Source organism: Aotus nancymaae, unplaced genomic scaffold (assembly GCF_030222135.1).
Source record: "Aotus nancymaae isolate 86718 unplaced genomic scaffold, 86718_ANA_hifiasm-v0.15.2.pri h1tg000018l, whole genome shotgun sequence".
Classification (NCBI taxonomy): Eukaryota; Metazoa; Chordata; class Mammalia; order Primates; family Aotidae; genus Aotus; species Aotus nancymaae.
The window spans coordinates 21775982-21793860 of NW_026988430.1; the positions used below are offsets into that span (position 1 = coordinate 21775982).

The 17879-nt window shown below is 34.5% G+C and overlaps 1 protein-coding gene and 1 non-coding gene across 5 annotated transcripts in view; both read left to right on the forward strand.

Moving 5' to 3' along the window:
• The window catches only part of BRIP1 (BRCA1 interacting helicase 1), a 154336-nt gene that overhangs the window by 29396 nt on the left and 107061 nt on the right, over positions 1 to 17879 (forward strand). For all 4 annotated transcript variants that reach the window (XM_012445557.2, XM_012445560.2, XM_012445559.2 and 1 more), the window contains exon 6: positions 15399 to 15689. In XM_012445557.2, the coding sequence (XP_012300980.2) occupies positions 15399 to 15689 (291 nt within the window). The remainder of the gene's footprint in view (positions 1 to 15398; positions 15690 to 17879) is intronic.
• On the forward strand, positions 12716 to 12833 carry LOC135275813 (U5 spliceosomal RNA). The gene has a single exon (XR_010343384.1). It is a non-coding gene; the product is annotated as a U5 spliceosomal RNA (small nuclear RNA).

Here is a 17879-nt window from a genome sequence, read left to right on the forward strand (position 1 = left end):
ATCTTACTAGTGGGTTTTTCTTTTCAGTTATTGTGTTTTTATCTGTAGAAGTAAAATAATATAGTTATTACCTCTTTGTTTCTTTGTCTCTGAGATCACAATTCAGTGTCTGAAAACTATTGTTTAATATATTAATTTTGTTCAATTTGTTAGTAGTTTATTGTGCAAATATAAGATTTCTGTTTTTTTCTTATGGCTGGCAGAAGTCCCTACATGCGTATTTTTAAGGACATTTATTGTTTCTTTAAATGTTGGCTTTTTGGAAAACTTAAATATGTGTATTAAGTGAAAATTACTATAAACCAGATATTGCATTAATTGTATAAGATTAACATTTCATTCAGAAGATAATTGATATTGACAACAACGTTGGAAACATGCATGAATCTTTTAATGATAGTTGCTTTTGAGGTTTAGTGAAGTAGCCACGCATCAGAGCACTAAAAATGTCAGATTCTCTTTGTTACTCAGTGAATCTGGATTAACAGAAGAAGCAGTCACCATCTTTGGGTACTTCAAGATCTGTGTTGATGATCTCCTATTTTGACCATAGTTCCTCAGCCTTCTTGGAAACTCATGACCTAATTTAGCCGTTAATTCAACAGCACCACTACACACTGGACTTTTCATTTGGAACTGTCCACCTTTAAACTGAAAACTTGTTGGTCCCCATATTAGTCATACAGTGCCTTTTTTTTTTAAATAAAAAAAGACACAAACTTTTCCCCATTCACATTCCACTGCAAATTTACATGTCACTGGATGTTAATTATTTTTCCTCCTTCCTATTGATTCTTTTCCTTAACTATAACCATGTTATGTTTTCTCCTGTCCTTCACAAGGAAACCTTGTCTCAGCTGTTTGCTTAATCTAATATTCTGAACAGTAGTAGATGTGAGAGCAGTCTGTTTTTCTATTCAGTCATTTCATTAACCTGTATGATTGATTTGACTGGCCTTACTGGATAGTCCGGTTCTCCTTCTTTCCTGGTGCTTTTTGGTGCATTTTTCCCAGAAGGCACATACTTTGTCTATTAATAAGAGGAAAATCTTATCAAATTGAGTAAAATGATTCTGCAAGCCATGAAAAACTAGTTACTTCTCCTTTTGGTAGTATCTCTACCCTGTATATTGTTTTCTTTTCTGTGTATGTTTTTAAAAAATGTAATTGTTTTTATAAAAGTGATATTTGCTTATTATAAAAAATTCTAGTAACATCAAAGATTTTACAGAAAAAAATTTATCAGAATCTCATTATCAAAGTCCATTTGTCAAATAGCTTTTCTTCTCTTATTGTCTTTAATTTTTTGTCATTTACTAATTTTGTTGAACGTTTATGGGGAAGACATTTCATTAATTTACTTTTCTAGTCATATCAAGTTTTTATTGATTATGTCTTCTGTCATTTAGTTCTTTTTTTGGTGGCTATTATTGATTTTTCTAACAATTTTTAGTCAATAGCAAATGTTTTCATGTGCAGTTTTAGTTAATGTTAGATTTATTTTGTTGCTTATTTCTACCAGTAATGTTCATTAAGCCTTCAGTATCTGTTAAGAATGAAATGGTGGCTCGCTGTGGTGACATGCACCTGTAGTCCCAGATACTTTGGAGGTTGAGGCAGAAGGATCACTTGAGCCAGGGAGGTTGAGGGTTGAGGATGAAATGAGTCATAATTGTGCCATTAAACTCCAGCATGGGCAAGAGAGAGAGACCCTGTGTCTTAAGAAAAATTTAAAAAGACAAAAAATGCAAAAAGTAGCCAGGCGTGGTAGCATGTGCATACTATAGTCCCAGCTACTCGGGAAGCTGAGGCAGGAGGACTGCTTAAAAGCCTAGGAGTTCAGCGTTGCAGTGAGCTGTGATTGTATCACTGTACTCCAGCCTGGGCGAGAGAATGAGACCCTGTCTCTAAAAAATGAAAAATGAAAATATATTTAAAAGAACAAGAAAAAAGAATGAAATTGAGGTAGTAGAATAGGGTCTGGAGGCAGGGAACTCAAGGCCGATTCACACCGACTTACTAAAACTGAAGCAAAAGGAAAAACTCACCTCTCCAAGCTCAAGTAACAAAAGGATCAGAGATCCTTTGCAATACCCTACCTTTCTATTGAATGGCAGATGAAAGAATGGAAAGCATTTGTGATTGGTTCCCTCCCACAACCAGTCTTCATGTGCATAGGGTGTAACTTTGTAACTTCACTTCAGCCTCTGATTGGTCCCCTCTCACAATCAATCAGACTGGGGGCATGTCTTCATTTGCATAGGCTGTAACTGTAGCTTCCCTTCAGCCTCTGGTTGGTCACCTCCCACAACCAATCAGACTGGTCACAGGCCACATGTTCATTTACATAGTGTGTAACAAAATAACCAATGGGAAACCTAGAGAGAATATTTAAAACCCAGAAAATTTTGTAACCAGCACTTTTGAGCCTCTTGCTCAAGCCCCCTCCCACTCTGTGGAGTATACTTTCTTTTCTTTTTCTTTCTTTTTTTTTTTTTTTTGAGACAGAGTCTCACTTTGGTGCCCAGGCTGGAGCGCAGTGGCTGGATCTCAGCTCACTGCAAGCTCTGCCTCCCTGGTTGGAGCAATTCTCCTGCCTCAGCTTTGCGAGTAGCTGGGATTACAGGAGTATGCCACCACGCCTGGCTAATTTTTGGATTTTTAGTAGAGACAGGGTTTCACCATGTTGGCTAGACTGAGTTTGAACTCCTGACCTCAAGTGATCCACTTGCCTCTGCCTCCCAAAGTGCTGGGATTACAGGCATGAGCCACCATGCCCAGCCCTTTTCACACTTCTATACCCAGGGTTGGCAACTTAAATGAGCACCAGATAGGTAGCATTTATGAAAGAAGGGGTCTAAGTATAAGTACATGTGATTACATTCTTTAAGTATATGTCTCATCCAAATATGGCAATCTAGTCAATGTTAGTGGATTGCTGTCCTGTAAGAATATAGGTCCGATGTGGCCAGTCAACCAGTTTACCTAGAAGAAACCAATACTATGAATTTTCATCTCATAATTTTTAAGTGGTTTAGATTTATAAAACTTGGTATAGCCATTCAAAACATGATTGTGAGCCAGGTATGATTTGTGAACCTTCAGTTTGTGACTTCAGCTACTAAGTAAGTTTATTTTAGTGGTGTTTTAGGTGGGAAGGAGGGCAAATGTGTGTACCTAATCTGCCATATTGGACTGGAAGTCTCATGGTTTCAGTTCTTATATATTAGTCTTTAATTCAACTGTAAATTATTTTGACGTAAGGTGGGAGATAGGAGCTAGTTTATTCCCCAAATTGTCATTCATCTAAATATTAGTTGAATAACTTCCCCCACAGATTTGGAATGTCACCTGACTTAAACAGGGTGGTTTGCTTTTTTTAAAAAATTTTAAATTTTGGTGGGTACATAGTAGGTATATATATTTATGAAGTACATGAGACATTTTGATACAGGCATGCAATGTGTAATAATCGTATTAGAGTAAATGAGGTATCTATCACCTCAAGCATTTATCCTGTGTTACAAATAATCCAATTAGACTCTTTTAGTTACTTTTAAATGTACAATTACATAGTTTTTTTTTTGTTGTTGTTGTTTGTTTGTTTTTTACTGTAGTCACCCTGTTGTGCTAGCAAATACTAGGTCTTGTTTATTCTATTTTTTTTTTTGTCCCCATTAACAATCCCCACTCTCTCCCCACCCCACCTACCTTGCCCAGCCTCTGGTAACCACCCTTCTACTCTCTATCTCTATGAGTTCACCTGTTGTCATTTTTAGCTCACACAAATGAGTGAGAACATGCAAAGTTTGTCTTTCTGTGTCTAGCTTATTTCACTTAACATAATGACCTCCAGTTCCATTAATGTAGTTGCAAATGACAGGATCTCATTTTTTTATGGCTAAATATTACTTCATTGTGTATGTGCCATATTTTTTTAATTCATACATCTGTTGGTGGACACTTAGGTTGCTTCCAAATCTTGGCTATTGTGAATAGTGCTGCAATAAACATGAGAGTGAAAATATTTCCTCGATATACTGATTTTCTTTCTTTTAGATATATCTATCTATAAATATAGATATAGATATTTATATATATAAATATAGATATAGATATTTATATATATAAATATAGATATTTATATATCTATATTTTCTAAAAGAAAGAAAATCATATATATATATACCTAGCAGGGGGATTTCTGGATCATATGGTAACTCTATTTTTAGTTTTTTGAGGAATTTCCAAATTGTTCTCTATAGTGGTTGTACTAATCTATATTCCCAACGGTGTATTAGGGTTCCCTTTTCTCCACATCCTCCTCAGCATTTGTTATTGCCTGTGTTTTGGATAAAAGCCATCTCCCCCCGCCCGCATCACCCAGGCGGGAGTGCAGTGGATAAAAGCCATTTTCTCTTTTATCCTTTGTGTTGCTCACGAAATCTCTGCCTCCCAGTTTCAAGCGATTCTCCTGCCTCAGCCTCCTGAGTAGCTGGGATTACAGACATGCACCACCACACCTGACTAAGTTTTGTATTTTTAGTAAAGACATGATTTCGCCAAGTTGGCCAGGCTGGTACCAAACTCCTGACCTCAGGTGTTCCGCCTGCCTTGGCCTCCCAAAGTGCTGCGATTACAGGTGTGAGCCGCCGCTCCCGGCTAATAAAAGCCATTTTAATTGGAATGAAATTATATCTCATTGTAGTTTGGATTTGCATTTTTCTGATGATCAGTGACGTTGAGCACCTTTCCATATGCCTGTTTGCCATTGGTATGTCTTTTGAGAAATGTCCATTCAAATTTTTGGCGCATTTTTAAATTGGATTTTTAAGGGAGTGGTCTACTTTTTAAGAAATAGAAACCCACCAACAGAAGGGTCATGCAGGAGATATAATTGCCCTCATTGGAACTGAAAAGTTTTTAGGCAGCTTCTCTGTTCTCTTTGGGGCCTCTGGTGTGATACCAGCATTTTTCAGCAAAGTTTTCTCATTATTTTTTGTAGATTGGTTTTTCTGGATACTTATACTCCTTCATATGACCTTATCATGACATCTCAAAGTGGAAGCCTAAAATCTACCAAATGATGTGGCTTATTTTCTGTTATTAATCAACTGAGTCTAAATGCCCCAAATACAAATTCCTAGATAGCTAATCTAATTTATCTTGCTATGCCTGAGAGTGTCTTTGGGCATACTCATGTGTTATTAATGTGGAGATTAGGTTCAGCCTTTCAGCAGGGGATATAGATGATTTCAGAGTAAATGGGTGAACACATGTCCAGAGAGGTGCCTAGTACAGCATCTTTATCATATATTTAAAATTCTTACATCTGTAGGAATATATACCCTCCTTTACCCTCCTTGCTTATCTTTTTTTTTTTTTTTTTCTTATTAGAGATGAGGTCTTGCTATGTTGCCCAGGTTGGTCTCGAAATCTCAAGCTCCAGTGATATGCCCACCTCGGCCTCCTAAAGTGCTGAGATTACAAGTGTGCGCCATCACGCCTGGCCTCATTTTGTTTTTCCAAAAAGTTTTGGTTATTCTTACTAATTCATTTTTGAGATTAAATTTAGAAACATTTTAGATTACCAAAACAAAACAAAAAAAATCTTGCTAGGATTTTGATTGGAATTCAGACAAAGATTAGAACAAAAAAAGATTAAGAAAAGTAGTTTACTAATCTACAAAAATTGTGGACCCAGTTTTCATGAGCTGCAACCCTGCAGAACCCATTTTTACCTCTGAGCACACTATTTTTACAGTGTACTTTTACTTTTTCCTCTCTAACTTGAATTTATGAAGAGAATTTCTCACACATACGTGCATTTGCAATAACCATTGCAAATACTTTAGGATCTAGTATTTCTGATAATACTTTAAATGTATTCTGTCCACAAGCCACATGTATTTATGTTTTTTGATTAATTAAAATTAAAATTCAGTTAGATGCACTAATTACATTTCGAGTGCCCATGCAGCTAATGGCAAATATATTGAATAGTGCAGATAACAAATATCCTGTCGTCACAGAAAATCCTATTGGGTAGTGCTGCTTTAGAGACTTGTATGTTACTAATAGCTAATTTAATTTTTAAAGCCCATAGGAGAAGCAGAAATCTCTATTTCATATGTTTTGTTTATAGCATTTTGGTTGATATGTGGAAAATGACAGGATAGCGTTTTCTCATTTTAAAAGGTTAATTGAAGAAAATTTGAAAAGTACTATAAAGGAGACAGTAAAAATTATCTGCAGTCTCAAGGGATGGGCTTTTAAAAAATCCTTTTTGAAATATAATCTGTAACCAAGTGTACACATCATAAATTACAGTTGGATTAATTTTCACCAACTAAATAATATATATATGTCTTTTTATCACAGTTTCTCTATTCTCAGGTTCTTTTTGCTTCATGTCTTGAGTTAATAATAATGTAGTTTTATTCAAGATAGGCACATGAGTATGTTTCTTATATCAGGAGGCATATGAAGCCAATTAGTCTCAATACCATTGATGCTGAATTTCACCACTTGATTAAAGTGGTCACCACCACGTCTCTTCATTGTAAAGGTACATTTTCCTGTTGTAATTAATGAATAATCCGTGGGGTGATATTTTGAGACTTTGTCAATAGTCTGTTCCCCAATAACTTTTCACTGAACGATTTCAGCATCCATTTATGTTATTTGCCTGAATCAGTTAGTACATGAAAGTTGCAAATGGTGATTTAAAAAATTCTATCATTTTATTTACAATTTTTAACTGGCATTCTTATTTAAAGAAAAGATTTTCTTCCTGTCCACCCACTTCCCCATTTTTCTCTTTTGAGTCTTCTTTTTCCCTTTTTATTTTGTTATAAACACCTTGGGTATTTTTCATGAAGTTGATCAGTGTGACTGATCACTGCTTTGAGACTTATTGCTATAATCACATCTATATAAAGTTATATTATGCCAGGATAATTTTCAGTTTTTAGCAGGTTGGTCATCTTTATGATCTACTTGTTCTTAAACTGAGTATTCTTATTGATTAGTTCTCTTGAAATACAGACTTTCAGAAACTGGAGCAACTGTGTTAAGGAATTCCCATTTACACTAGGCAAGAAAGTAAACAGTAAGTGGCGAGTAGGGTAACAAACACTTATGGTATCAAAAAACAACCGCGAAAAGGATCTGTCTTAATGTGCTAGCCCATTGCAGTTTAACATATTGCTTACAACCTTCACAATAGAATTTGAGTGACTTCAGTTACACATTCCAGGAGACTGGCAGTCTGTTACAATCAGAGTCTGAACTTTAGAGCAGGCTAATTTACAGCGATGGGATGAAGAAAGTTGTGGATTTGTATTACACACTCTCACCTGACACTGTATCTGATCCCTTACCTGCTGATTGACATCTTGAATGAGCTCTTTGAAGCAAGTTCCAGCTTAATTAAAACGTTTGCTTGGTTAGCAGTGATCTGTGAAAGCCTGTGATAAATATTGAATCAGGTTCACCTGCTGGTTGCTGTGAGTGGATAAACAGCTGCTTTGTGCAGTATAATCATGAAATGGTGGCAGTAGAGTACTACTACTGTTTGAATTTTTTAAAAAGAATAGTTGAAAAGGTATAGTTACGTTACTTTTGCTATCTTACTAGAGTGTGTGCTAATGTGAGATTTTGCACAGCGGGCATTCAGTACCTATTTAGATGGCTTTGACAACAGCAAATGGTTGATAAAGATTAACAAACCCTTTTTTATGTCTCAAAGATTGTAGTATAATTCTTTGTTCATTGGCCTTTTACCATTAGCTCTTCATGTGGATGACTTTTTGAAATAAAGGGCAGTATTTTGCGTTTTTGCTTAAGTGGTAGATGAAAACAATCCTGTTAAAGCTTTGCTATAAGATGTAAGGTTATGAATTTCAACTTCTCCACAGATTTGTTGTGTATTTTGTAGGAACTTGAATAATTCTATTCAATTTCCTTTTTTATCTGTAAAATGAAGTTAGAAATATACATTAGTGAGCTAAGTATTTTAGTATTAGTACTAATGCACATTAGTGAACTAAGTATTTAGTATTAGTATTAAGTAATTAACAGACATTAAAATAGAAATGAGTTCAGAAGCAGTGGAGGAATCTTTATGAAATTGTCTTCTTTTGACCATTTTTTATTCCTTTACTGAATAACTACGTCTGGCTAATTTGGTTGTAAAGAAAATGTTGTTTACATTTGATTTTCATTATAAAACCAGATATAAATTCTGGAATAAAGCCCTCACCCACATCAGTCACAATCTCCTTTGAGCACCTGATGCAACTTATGGATTCACTTTCTAAAAATGCACAGAAAATTGTGTTTGTAGTTTCTGGGTGATCTCAAACCTTCTGTAACAGCCCATGAACCTTAACTTGAGAACCCATTTCCTAATAAATTAGGTTGAAAACTTTTGGGGAGGAAGGGTTAAGATGAAAGCTATTCTGCTGAGTATGAAACAACTGAGGAGAAACCAGAATAGAGTGTATTTACTCTGTGTGTGTGTGTGTGTGTGTGTGTGTGTGTGTGTGTGTTTTCAGCACTTCTAGCATTTTTCAGGTATATTTTTCATGACAATTGTTAGCTCTTCCATAGTAGTGATTCCTCACTCTCTACCTGAAGTTTTATATTTTTGTTTCTATCATCAACTTATTTAGAATTTTATGGGGAAAAAAAAATTTTGTTTAAGCCATACTCAGCCTGTTCAACATTGTTTGTTCATGCATACAACTGTCATTCATATTTTTTCATTATAATATTCCATTGATTGGAAAAAGCCCCAAAATTTACTTATCCATTCTTTTGATACATGTAGCTTGAACTTGTTTTTCTCACTATTAAAACAATGCAGCAATTAATATTCCTCTTGTATCTGTCTTAATGTGCAAGAGTTTCTCTAGCATGTGTACCTAGTGGTTTCATGCTGGGTCAAAGGGTACATGTATCTTTGATTTCACCAATTTGCTCTCCAAATGTGCCAATTTATACTTAGATGAGCAGTGAATAAGAGTTTCTTCATAGCCTCTCCATCACCCAATCTGGTGGATAGAAAATGGAATCTAATTACGGTTTTAATTATCATTTTCCTGATTAGTAGTGAAGTTTTACATTAGATGGCACATCTTTTCAGAAATTTATTAGCCTTTCAGCTTTTTGCTTCTGTGATATGCCTGTTCCTGTTTTCTGTAGGGTTTGTCTTTTAAAAATAGATTTATTGGAATTCTTTAATTGTTATAGATACTGATCCTCACTTGGTTGTATGCATGTCAGCCTGTGCCCCCTTTTAACCTATTTTTCTTTCTTTCTGTAAGGAAGATGTCTTTTTAAATAGAAGTTTAACATGTTAATGAAGCTACGTTTTCAGTCATCTGTGCTTTGGTTTATTGTTTTGAGAAATCCTTCTCTACATTTGGATCATAAGAGATATTTTCCTATGGACGAAGAGACTGTATAGCTTTCGAAGCTTAAAATGTTTACTGTCTGGCCCTTTTGCTAACTCTTGCTCTAATGAGTCTATTAATTGAAAGTTTCTGTTTATTTTTCCCTTGGGAGACATAACATGGATCTTGTTATAAAATATGTGATTTAAATGTCAACTAATAAGTTAAAACAATTTTTATAAAATGAAACTTGAAGTTTATACTTAGGAATATTTTGTAATTGCATTCATAAAATAATAGAACTAACTTTAAACAATTCCTTAGTTTATGAGTGAAAATGGTTTGATAAACTTTAAGAACTACGCTTTGTAGAACAATTTAAGAATGAAGCTCTTGGCCAAGTATGGTGGCTCACATCTGTAATCCCAGCACTTTGGGAGGCTGAGGCGGGTGGATCACCTGAGGTTAGCAGTTTGAGACCAGCCTGGCCAACATGGCAAAACCCTACCTCTACTAAAAATACAAAAATTAACCAGGCGTGGTGGTGGGTGCCTGTAATCCCAGCTACTTGGGAGGCTGAGGCAGAATTACTTGAACCTGGGAGGTGGAGGTTGCAGTGAGCCGAGATTGCACCACTGCACTCCAGCTGGGCGAAACTCCTCTACAAAAAAAAAAAAAAAAAAGAAGCTCTCTTTGTCAATAAGATGAGGTAATCCTTATCATTGTCTTCTTCGTGGCTTGGTATATCAGGGATTCTAATGTCTCTTGAGTCAATGAATGAATGAAATGGGATATGACATAAAATATGGTTAGCACACGGACAGCCTTAAAAAATGGCAGTTACTATTAATAATGAAAATATTGGGATATATGTCACGACTAAAATACTAGCATAAAATGATTTTTCTTTTTGACCTTGAAAAATAATCATTGTCCTGTACTTTCTCGTTTAAAATCGAATCTGGATTTTGAAGTAACTTTTTGATATGTGTAGCACTTCAAATTAGGACATCATTTAAGCATCTGTCAGATTTAATTGTAATGCATGGGTACAGTAGTTGGTTCAGGGACATTTAGTCATAGTTCAGCAATTTAAAAAAAGTTAAGTTACAGTTATGTGCAAAACACCACTCAATGAATGAGCTATATAAAGAAATGTAAGACATAATTTCTGTCTTCAAGGGATTTACAGTGTGATTGGAAAGATAATACATGCACATGTGGAAAGTTATGGAAAAATACAAGTTACTGTTTCATTGACCTAGTTTTCCTTTTATTTTATTCAAACAGGTTTCTCTTCAGTCTCTTTTTCTCTCTACTTCTTTATGTACTTAGTTTTCATACTCATGCCTGCTTTTAGAATTCAATTTGTAGTCTCCTTTGAGAAGCTCTTCTGATTCACAGTTAGGACAGGAGCTTCTTCTTTGGCAATAGAATTAGTTTCTAACTATTTATCATTTTCCATTTCTGAAAATATTTAATCATGCTCATTTTTCAGGTATTTTCAGGTATTCAGGCTTAGTATATTTGTGTGTGTGTGGGGGGGGTGGTAGGGAAAGTTTGGAGAAAAATTATTACAAAACTTTAAGTTGACATTGTGGTATGTTGCCATTTGAACTTATAATTATAGCTTGTGAAAGGAGTAGTGGCAAGGACTCAGCAATTTGCCTTTCTTTCAGGATCAAATCTTCGAATCCTTCGTTCTTTGAAAGAATTTAGATATGTCTCTATATAATATAACAAGAAAGGGAATAGAAGGTGTTAAACACAAGAAAAATTTTCTGAAAATCCTTGGTTGCTGATGTTCTAAGAACAATTTTCATAATTGTAGATTTGAAATGTATTTTTAAACAATTGACTGCTACATATGGAAATCTTATAGCTGTCACATCCACATGTATCTCTTGTGTTTTTCTTTAAATGATAGTATATTTTTACAGTTACTTGGGATGGGTTTTCCTGCCTTTTCTTGAAGTCAAAGGACTCTGAACAGTTTCTACCTTGGAGAAGAAGCCATTTCTTAAAGTGTTTGGTTCTGGCACTGTGTAGCCTCTTAGAGGTCTTAAAGAATTTACAAATTTTGGGAAGCCTATATGTTTTATGTATTGATTTTCAGATATATTGGATGAGAGTGAATATTTTAAAATTTATTCTCTAGTTCCCTGGAGAAAAGGAAATTGCTGTCAATTTAAACAGCAAAGGAAAAAGAAAAAAGTCTTTGTGAAAGATAAGCATGATTATTTGTTAGCAGAAAAAATAAGAGATATGAAATTTAAAAATTTTATTCATCTAATTGTTTTAAGACCCCTGCGTCAAAGGGTTTCAGAGAGAGCCCATGACGTGTTAGCCTGGTGATTCGATTCGGGGATATTCTGACCTCCTGACATTGCTGGCATCAGGACCCTTCCTCTAGTTTTCTTAGAACATTGAAAGTTGCTGATTTTGGTACAAGTTTTTATAACTTTTTATTTTTATTTTATAACTTTTGTTACAAAATAAATGACTTTTTGAAGCTTCCGTTATATTACTATAATCAGTTTTTCTGTCTTCACATATGATTGTACCAAATCTTATATTTTATTATTTATTTATTTTTGAGATGGAATTTTGCTCTGTCACCCAGGCTGAAGTGCAGTGGTGTGATCTTGGCTCACTGTAACCTCTGCCTCCTGGGTTCAAGCAATTCTCCTGCCTCAGCCTCCGGAGTAGCTGGGACTACAGGAGCATGCCACCATGCCCTGCTAATTTTTGTATGTTTAGTAGAGACGGGGTTTCACCATTTTGGCCAGGCTAGTCTTGAACTCCTGACCCCAAGCAATCCACCTGCCTTGGCCTTCCAAAGTGCTGGGATTACAGATGTGAGCCATTGTGCCTGGCCTATACCAAATCTTTTAAATGGACATTTTAATAGAAGATAGTTTCTGAAGAAATAATTCCTGTTTTGTAATGCAAAGGAAAAAGAATTAACTTACTTTCTTAATTCCCACCTTATACCCTACTTGCCTAAGTACCCATTGAAAACCATCTTCTTAAGTAGTCTACTCAAGTTTGTAGATGTTATAATTTGTTCATGTCACTTTACAACTTAAAAACAAAAACGTGTTTAATATAAAGTTAGCTGTGGTTTATAATATTCTGAAGTATGGAGTAAAAAACAGATTTAAGGTCCTAAATAAAGTGAACTCTAGTAAGAAAAGTTTTCTGAAACTAGTTCTTGATCTTTTGCTTTTGTTAGTACTGGTACTAGGATAACATTTTAAGATCAGTAAAATTAAATTATTCTTGCCAAACTTATCCCTTTTAAAATTAAAAACTTCGTACTCTGGTTTCTCTTCAGATCATATAAATCTTTTGCCTTTTACTAAAGATTTCCGTGGGGAGGAACAGTTATGAGTCTTTATCCAATTTTTTTGAGGCCTTGTGTTTCACGAGGCTAAATACAAAAAATAAAAATAAATAACTTTGAAAACAAAGTAGTTGTAAAACTGTATAATAGCATCCCTTTTTATCTGAAAAAAGATATAAAAGATATGTATATATGAAGGTCAGTAAGTTATACACTAAATTCTTTATGATGGAACAGTTGAATTTTTTTTTTTTTTTTTTGAGACGGACTCTCGCTCTGTCAGCCAGGCTGGAGTGCAGTGGCACAATCTCGGCTCGCTGTAATCTCTGCCTCCCAGGTTCAAGTGATTCTGCTGCCTCAGCCTCCCACGTAGCTGGGACTAGAGGCACGAACCACCATGCCCAGCTAATTTCTTGTATTTAGTACAGACGGGGTTTCACCGTGTTGGCTGGGATGGTCTTGATCTCCTGACCTCGTGATCCACCTGCCTTGGCCTCCCAAAGTGCTAGGATTACAGGTGTGAGCCACCATGCCTGGCCAGGATAGTTGATTTTTAAAAAATATTTCTGTATTGTTTGAATTTTTTTGGCCAAGAGAAAAGGTAGAATTAAAAGGAGTAGATGGTAACTTTAAGTGGAATTAATGTTGAAAAGTGTAACATCAAAAAGTTTTCCCATCCTTGAGAAAAGCTACTTTATTAGATTACTTTTATGCTTAGATATAACTTACCTATGTACATTATATTCTGTATCTGTAAATACTACGGCCCAACCCTGCATTGGGCCATGGCATTCTAGTATTCACATGCATTTAACTATATCATAAGGAAGAGAAATAGTATAATTGAGTGAAAAGACTGATGGTATGAAAAAGTAAATTAATTCTACTAGAGTTACCTTAATTCTTTTTGTATGTTAATTGATTAATGTGATCATTGCAAAAGCCAAAAAAGAATTGAGTCAGGAATATCATGATATAATTTGCATTCCATTTTCTGTGTGACCATAAATTGTTGGATATTGCAACATATGTAACATAAACCACGTCAGCTGTTTCCTGCCTCCCTGTTGACAAGAGCCCCATTCATAACTCTTCTTTTTATCCTTTTAGTGAATAAGTAATTATTCAATATAGAAGGCAGGATATTTGGAACTGGCTATTTAATGTGGCAGCACTCTGTAATGAAATCTGCTGTTACTGGCAACCTGAGAGGAGAATGTAACAATTCCAGCACGGCTGTAACTTTATCTGCTTTGACTGACTGTTTATTTGGCACATCAGTGAACCTTTTATCCCAGTGAGTGACAGCTCCAGAAGGGTCACATTTACATCCATTCTATCATGTATTGTAATATTTAATGGTGGACAAGGTTGAGTGAGACTGGGAGTAATTTGAACTTGCTTTTCCACTGAGTTGAGGTTAAAAGACAGCTTGATCCCCAGTACTGTGGTGTAACATGCTATGACTTAGCATTTGTTTATGAAGGCTAATCTTACTGATTACAATAATTAAAAAGAAAAAAAGTCAAGTAGAGTGTTTTCTACTAAATTAAAACTCTTTAGCACAAAGTCTTTTTTTTTAATTGTTATATTTTAAGTTGTGGAGTACATATACAGAAGGTGCTGGTTTGTTACATAGTTATACATGTAGCACATAGTCTTTTAAGTTAAGATGCTGTTTACCTTTTTTCCCTCCCCATCAGTGACCACTTCTATAAATTAACCATTTTACACTATTTCTCTAAAAGGAGACTTTGTTCTGTGTCATTTGGTGTAATAATTGAGACTTAGAAGGGAGTAGTTATTAAGAACCTGTGAGTTCTGATATATAGCATTAAACTTTTTTTTTTTAGTATTTGAGAATTTGGAAACAGAAAAGAAAAATCAGGTAAATTAAGTAGACTATATTCCTGATGTTCCATATGGTTTGTTTAAAGAGACATTTATATAACTATTTAAATTATCAAACTGAGTTACGAGTAAAATTGTCCAGGAAAAACTATCCTGGATGATAATTTTACTGATAGGTTTGCATTCCATGACAGGTAATTGAATTTCAGATATACTTGTTCCACACAAGCAACCTGCTTTCATTATTAAATATTAATGTTTTGCATTCATTTTGGTACCTTTGCTGAAGAAGAATTTTCTCTTCTTGAAGTTAAGTGATACTTTAGATTCAACTTGATAATTCTATTCTTTTGTAAACTATATTTAAAAGCTTTCAAAAGCATTGGTATATTAAGGAATATTTGAACTATGCTGTGAACAAAACTATTAACTCTAAACTATAATATCACAAGTTCATATAAAGCCTAAGCAAAAATTAAAATTTTTCTTTCTTTTATCATTTTTATAATTTATGAAAGAGGAGAGTTAAAATGTACTCAAAACATTTGGAATTGGAGAATTAGAGTGGTATGTTAGAAAGAATGCAAATGTGGGAACATCATTTATAACTTAAATAATGAGGACCGATTTTAAATTGAATTTGTAGTTTTTTCTTTAATGGCAAGTTTTAGATACTGTAATATCTTATAATTTCTCTTTATTTGATTATTGTTATTCATTACTTACAGGTTCTCATTCCATGTGAGGTTTGATAATATTTTTTATGGTAGTTTAGATATTAGTTATCATTTCTTTTCTTACAGCCCCCTGGCCACTGTTCGCGGTGCTGTTGTTCTACTAAACAAGGAAACAGTCAAGAGTCGTTGAATACCATTAAGAAAGATCATACGGGGAAATCCAAGATACCCAAAATATATTTTGGGACGCGCACACACAAGCAGATTGCTCAGATTACTAGAGAGCTCCGGAGGACGGCATATTCAGGGGTCCCAATGACTATTCTTTCCAGCAGGGATCATACTTGTGTCCATCCTGAAGTAGTTGGTAACTTCAACAGAAATGAAAAGTGCATGGAATTGCTGGATGGGAAAAATGTGAGTAAAGTTATTTTGTTTTAGAGAAATAAGGCTGAAAATATTTGAATTACTCAATATATGTTTTATATGTACATTTCTAGTAATAATCAACTTTGGAAAATCAAGTTAACTGCTAGTATTGATATCTTTTAAAAAATAATTTTACCGTTAGAAAATCTTTAGTCAACTTTTAAAGAATGGGATTTGGTTTTAAAGCTTGGGGATATTTAATTCCTTGAAATTAATTTCCATTGTAGTCAGATATCTCGGTTTCTTCTTTTAAATCCTGCTACCAAAAATAATTAAATGTGGATGATGTCCTATGAGAAACAGAAGTGTTTAAATGATTTAGTCTAATTAGATCTAATTAATATACTTTACACACTTAAAAACTTCAAAAGCAGATAGCTTAGTTAGGCTCTCAGTTCGAGCAAATCTTGAATTTTTTAATTGAATGAGATAGATAATGATTATCCCATCTCCTAATTCTGATTAATACAAACTCCTCTTTCAAAAGTTATACTGAATTATTAACTTTAAAAAGATGCTATTAGTGGTTTTAAAATTTTCTAGGGAAATAAGATTAATAGGAATTTGAGCTTGATGGAAATGAAGGCTTTCTTACTGAAGACTTATATGACTTTCATATAATTTTTTTTGGCAGTATTAGTTTGGGAGCCTGTGTTCTGGTGTGATAATTAGTTTACTTTAAAACTCAAGTTGCAAGTATGAAATTATACCCAAAAATCAGTGAACCATAAATTGATAACTATGAAGTGACCAATGATATTTTAATATGTTTTGAAAGTTGTTTTGTCTTTCACTAGTATCTTATCAGAGTTGTTTCTACACAAAAAACTGTGAGCTATTGCCCCTAGCATTTCATTTTATTGATGTATCACCCCTTACCATATAATGTTAATGTGAGTTATTTTGTTTTATGCTTTTCTTCCTTAATACTCGTTTTTACTGGATGAAAATTTATTTAAACTTTAGGAATAGTCAAAAGATATTTTAATAGATACTCAAGTGAGATTATAAAGTATAAGTAGTAAGGTGGTCCAGTGGCAAAACTTGAGTGATTGGTTCAGAGCCAGGAGAGAATACAGAATTATTGAATCAAAGCCATTGTTGAAATTCTACAGTCATATTTATTTCCAAAGAGTTCTTTCTAACTAACTGAGGAATTGTGAAATCCCTTTACTCTGTATATTAAAAAACTTCTCTTCAAGGAGAGATGAAAGTATTAAGTGTTCAAAAATAATAAAATAAAGCTCTTCATGGTAAAACATCATACTTTTCATGCATAAGTAGACTGCTTTCCATAGTGACTAAGTGATCTGCTGAATTCCTCAAATGTTTGAAATTTATTTTTGGGCAGTATAGCCTGTGCAAGAAGACTTGCTGGCATTGTCACTGTATTTTTATCTTTTTTTTTTTACTTATTATTGGGAAAATTATTATGTATTTGTAAAAAATACATTGGCTGGGCATGATGGCTGACCCTTGTAATCCCAGCACTTTGGGAGGCCAAGGTGGGCAGATCACTTGAAGTCAGGAGTTTGAAACCAGCCTGGCCAACATGGTGAAACCCATCTCTACTAAAAATACAGAAAATTAGCCAGATGTGGTGGCGCGTGCTTGTAATCCCAGCTGCTTGGGAGGCTGAGGCATGAGAATCGCTTGAACTCAGGAGCTCAGGAGGTGGAGGTCTCAGTGAGCTGAGATCACACCACTGCACTCTAGCCTGGGCGACAGAGCATGACTCTGTCTCAGAAACAAACAACAAAAAACATACATTGGTAAAATACGTTGGTAAAAGTGATGAAAAAGTGTAAGATTGTGTATTGAAGGCAGATAGTTTTATTTTGTGTAACCTAGAAAACTGCAGCGCTGGTTATGTCTTTATTGATCTTTACTTGTAAGTTTGAATCATGTAAAAATAAAAAGTAGTTAAATAGACTTCATGTTCAGAATTTTTCATTGCCTTTAGTTTGTCTTAAAGTGAACAGGTACTTTATTTTTGAATATTAGCAATATGAATAATTGAGGTATCTGTGGTTTGCCTTGACCTAATTCTGCCTCAGAATGCTTACCTCATGGGCATACATGGACATCCTTTTTCTTGTTCTCAACCCTCTTAGTAATTTGGTATTGTAATGAGGGCCAATTACAAACTCTCCATAGGTGTCTGTGTTTACTACGACT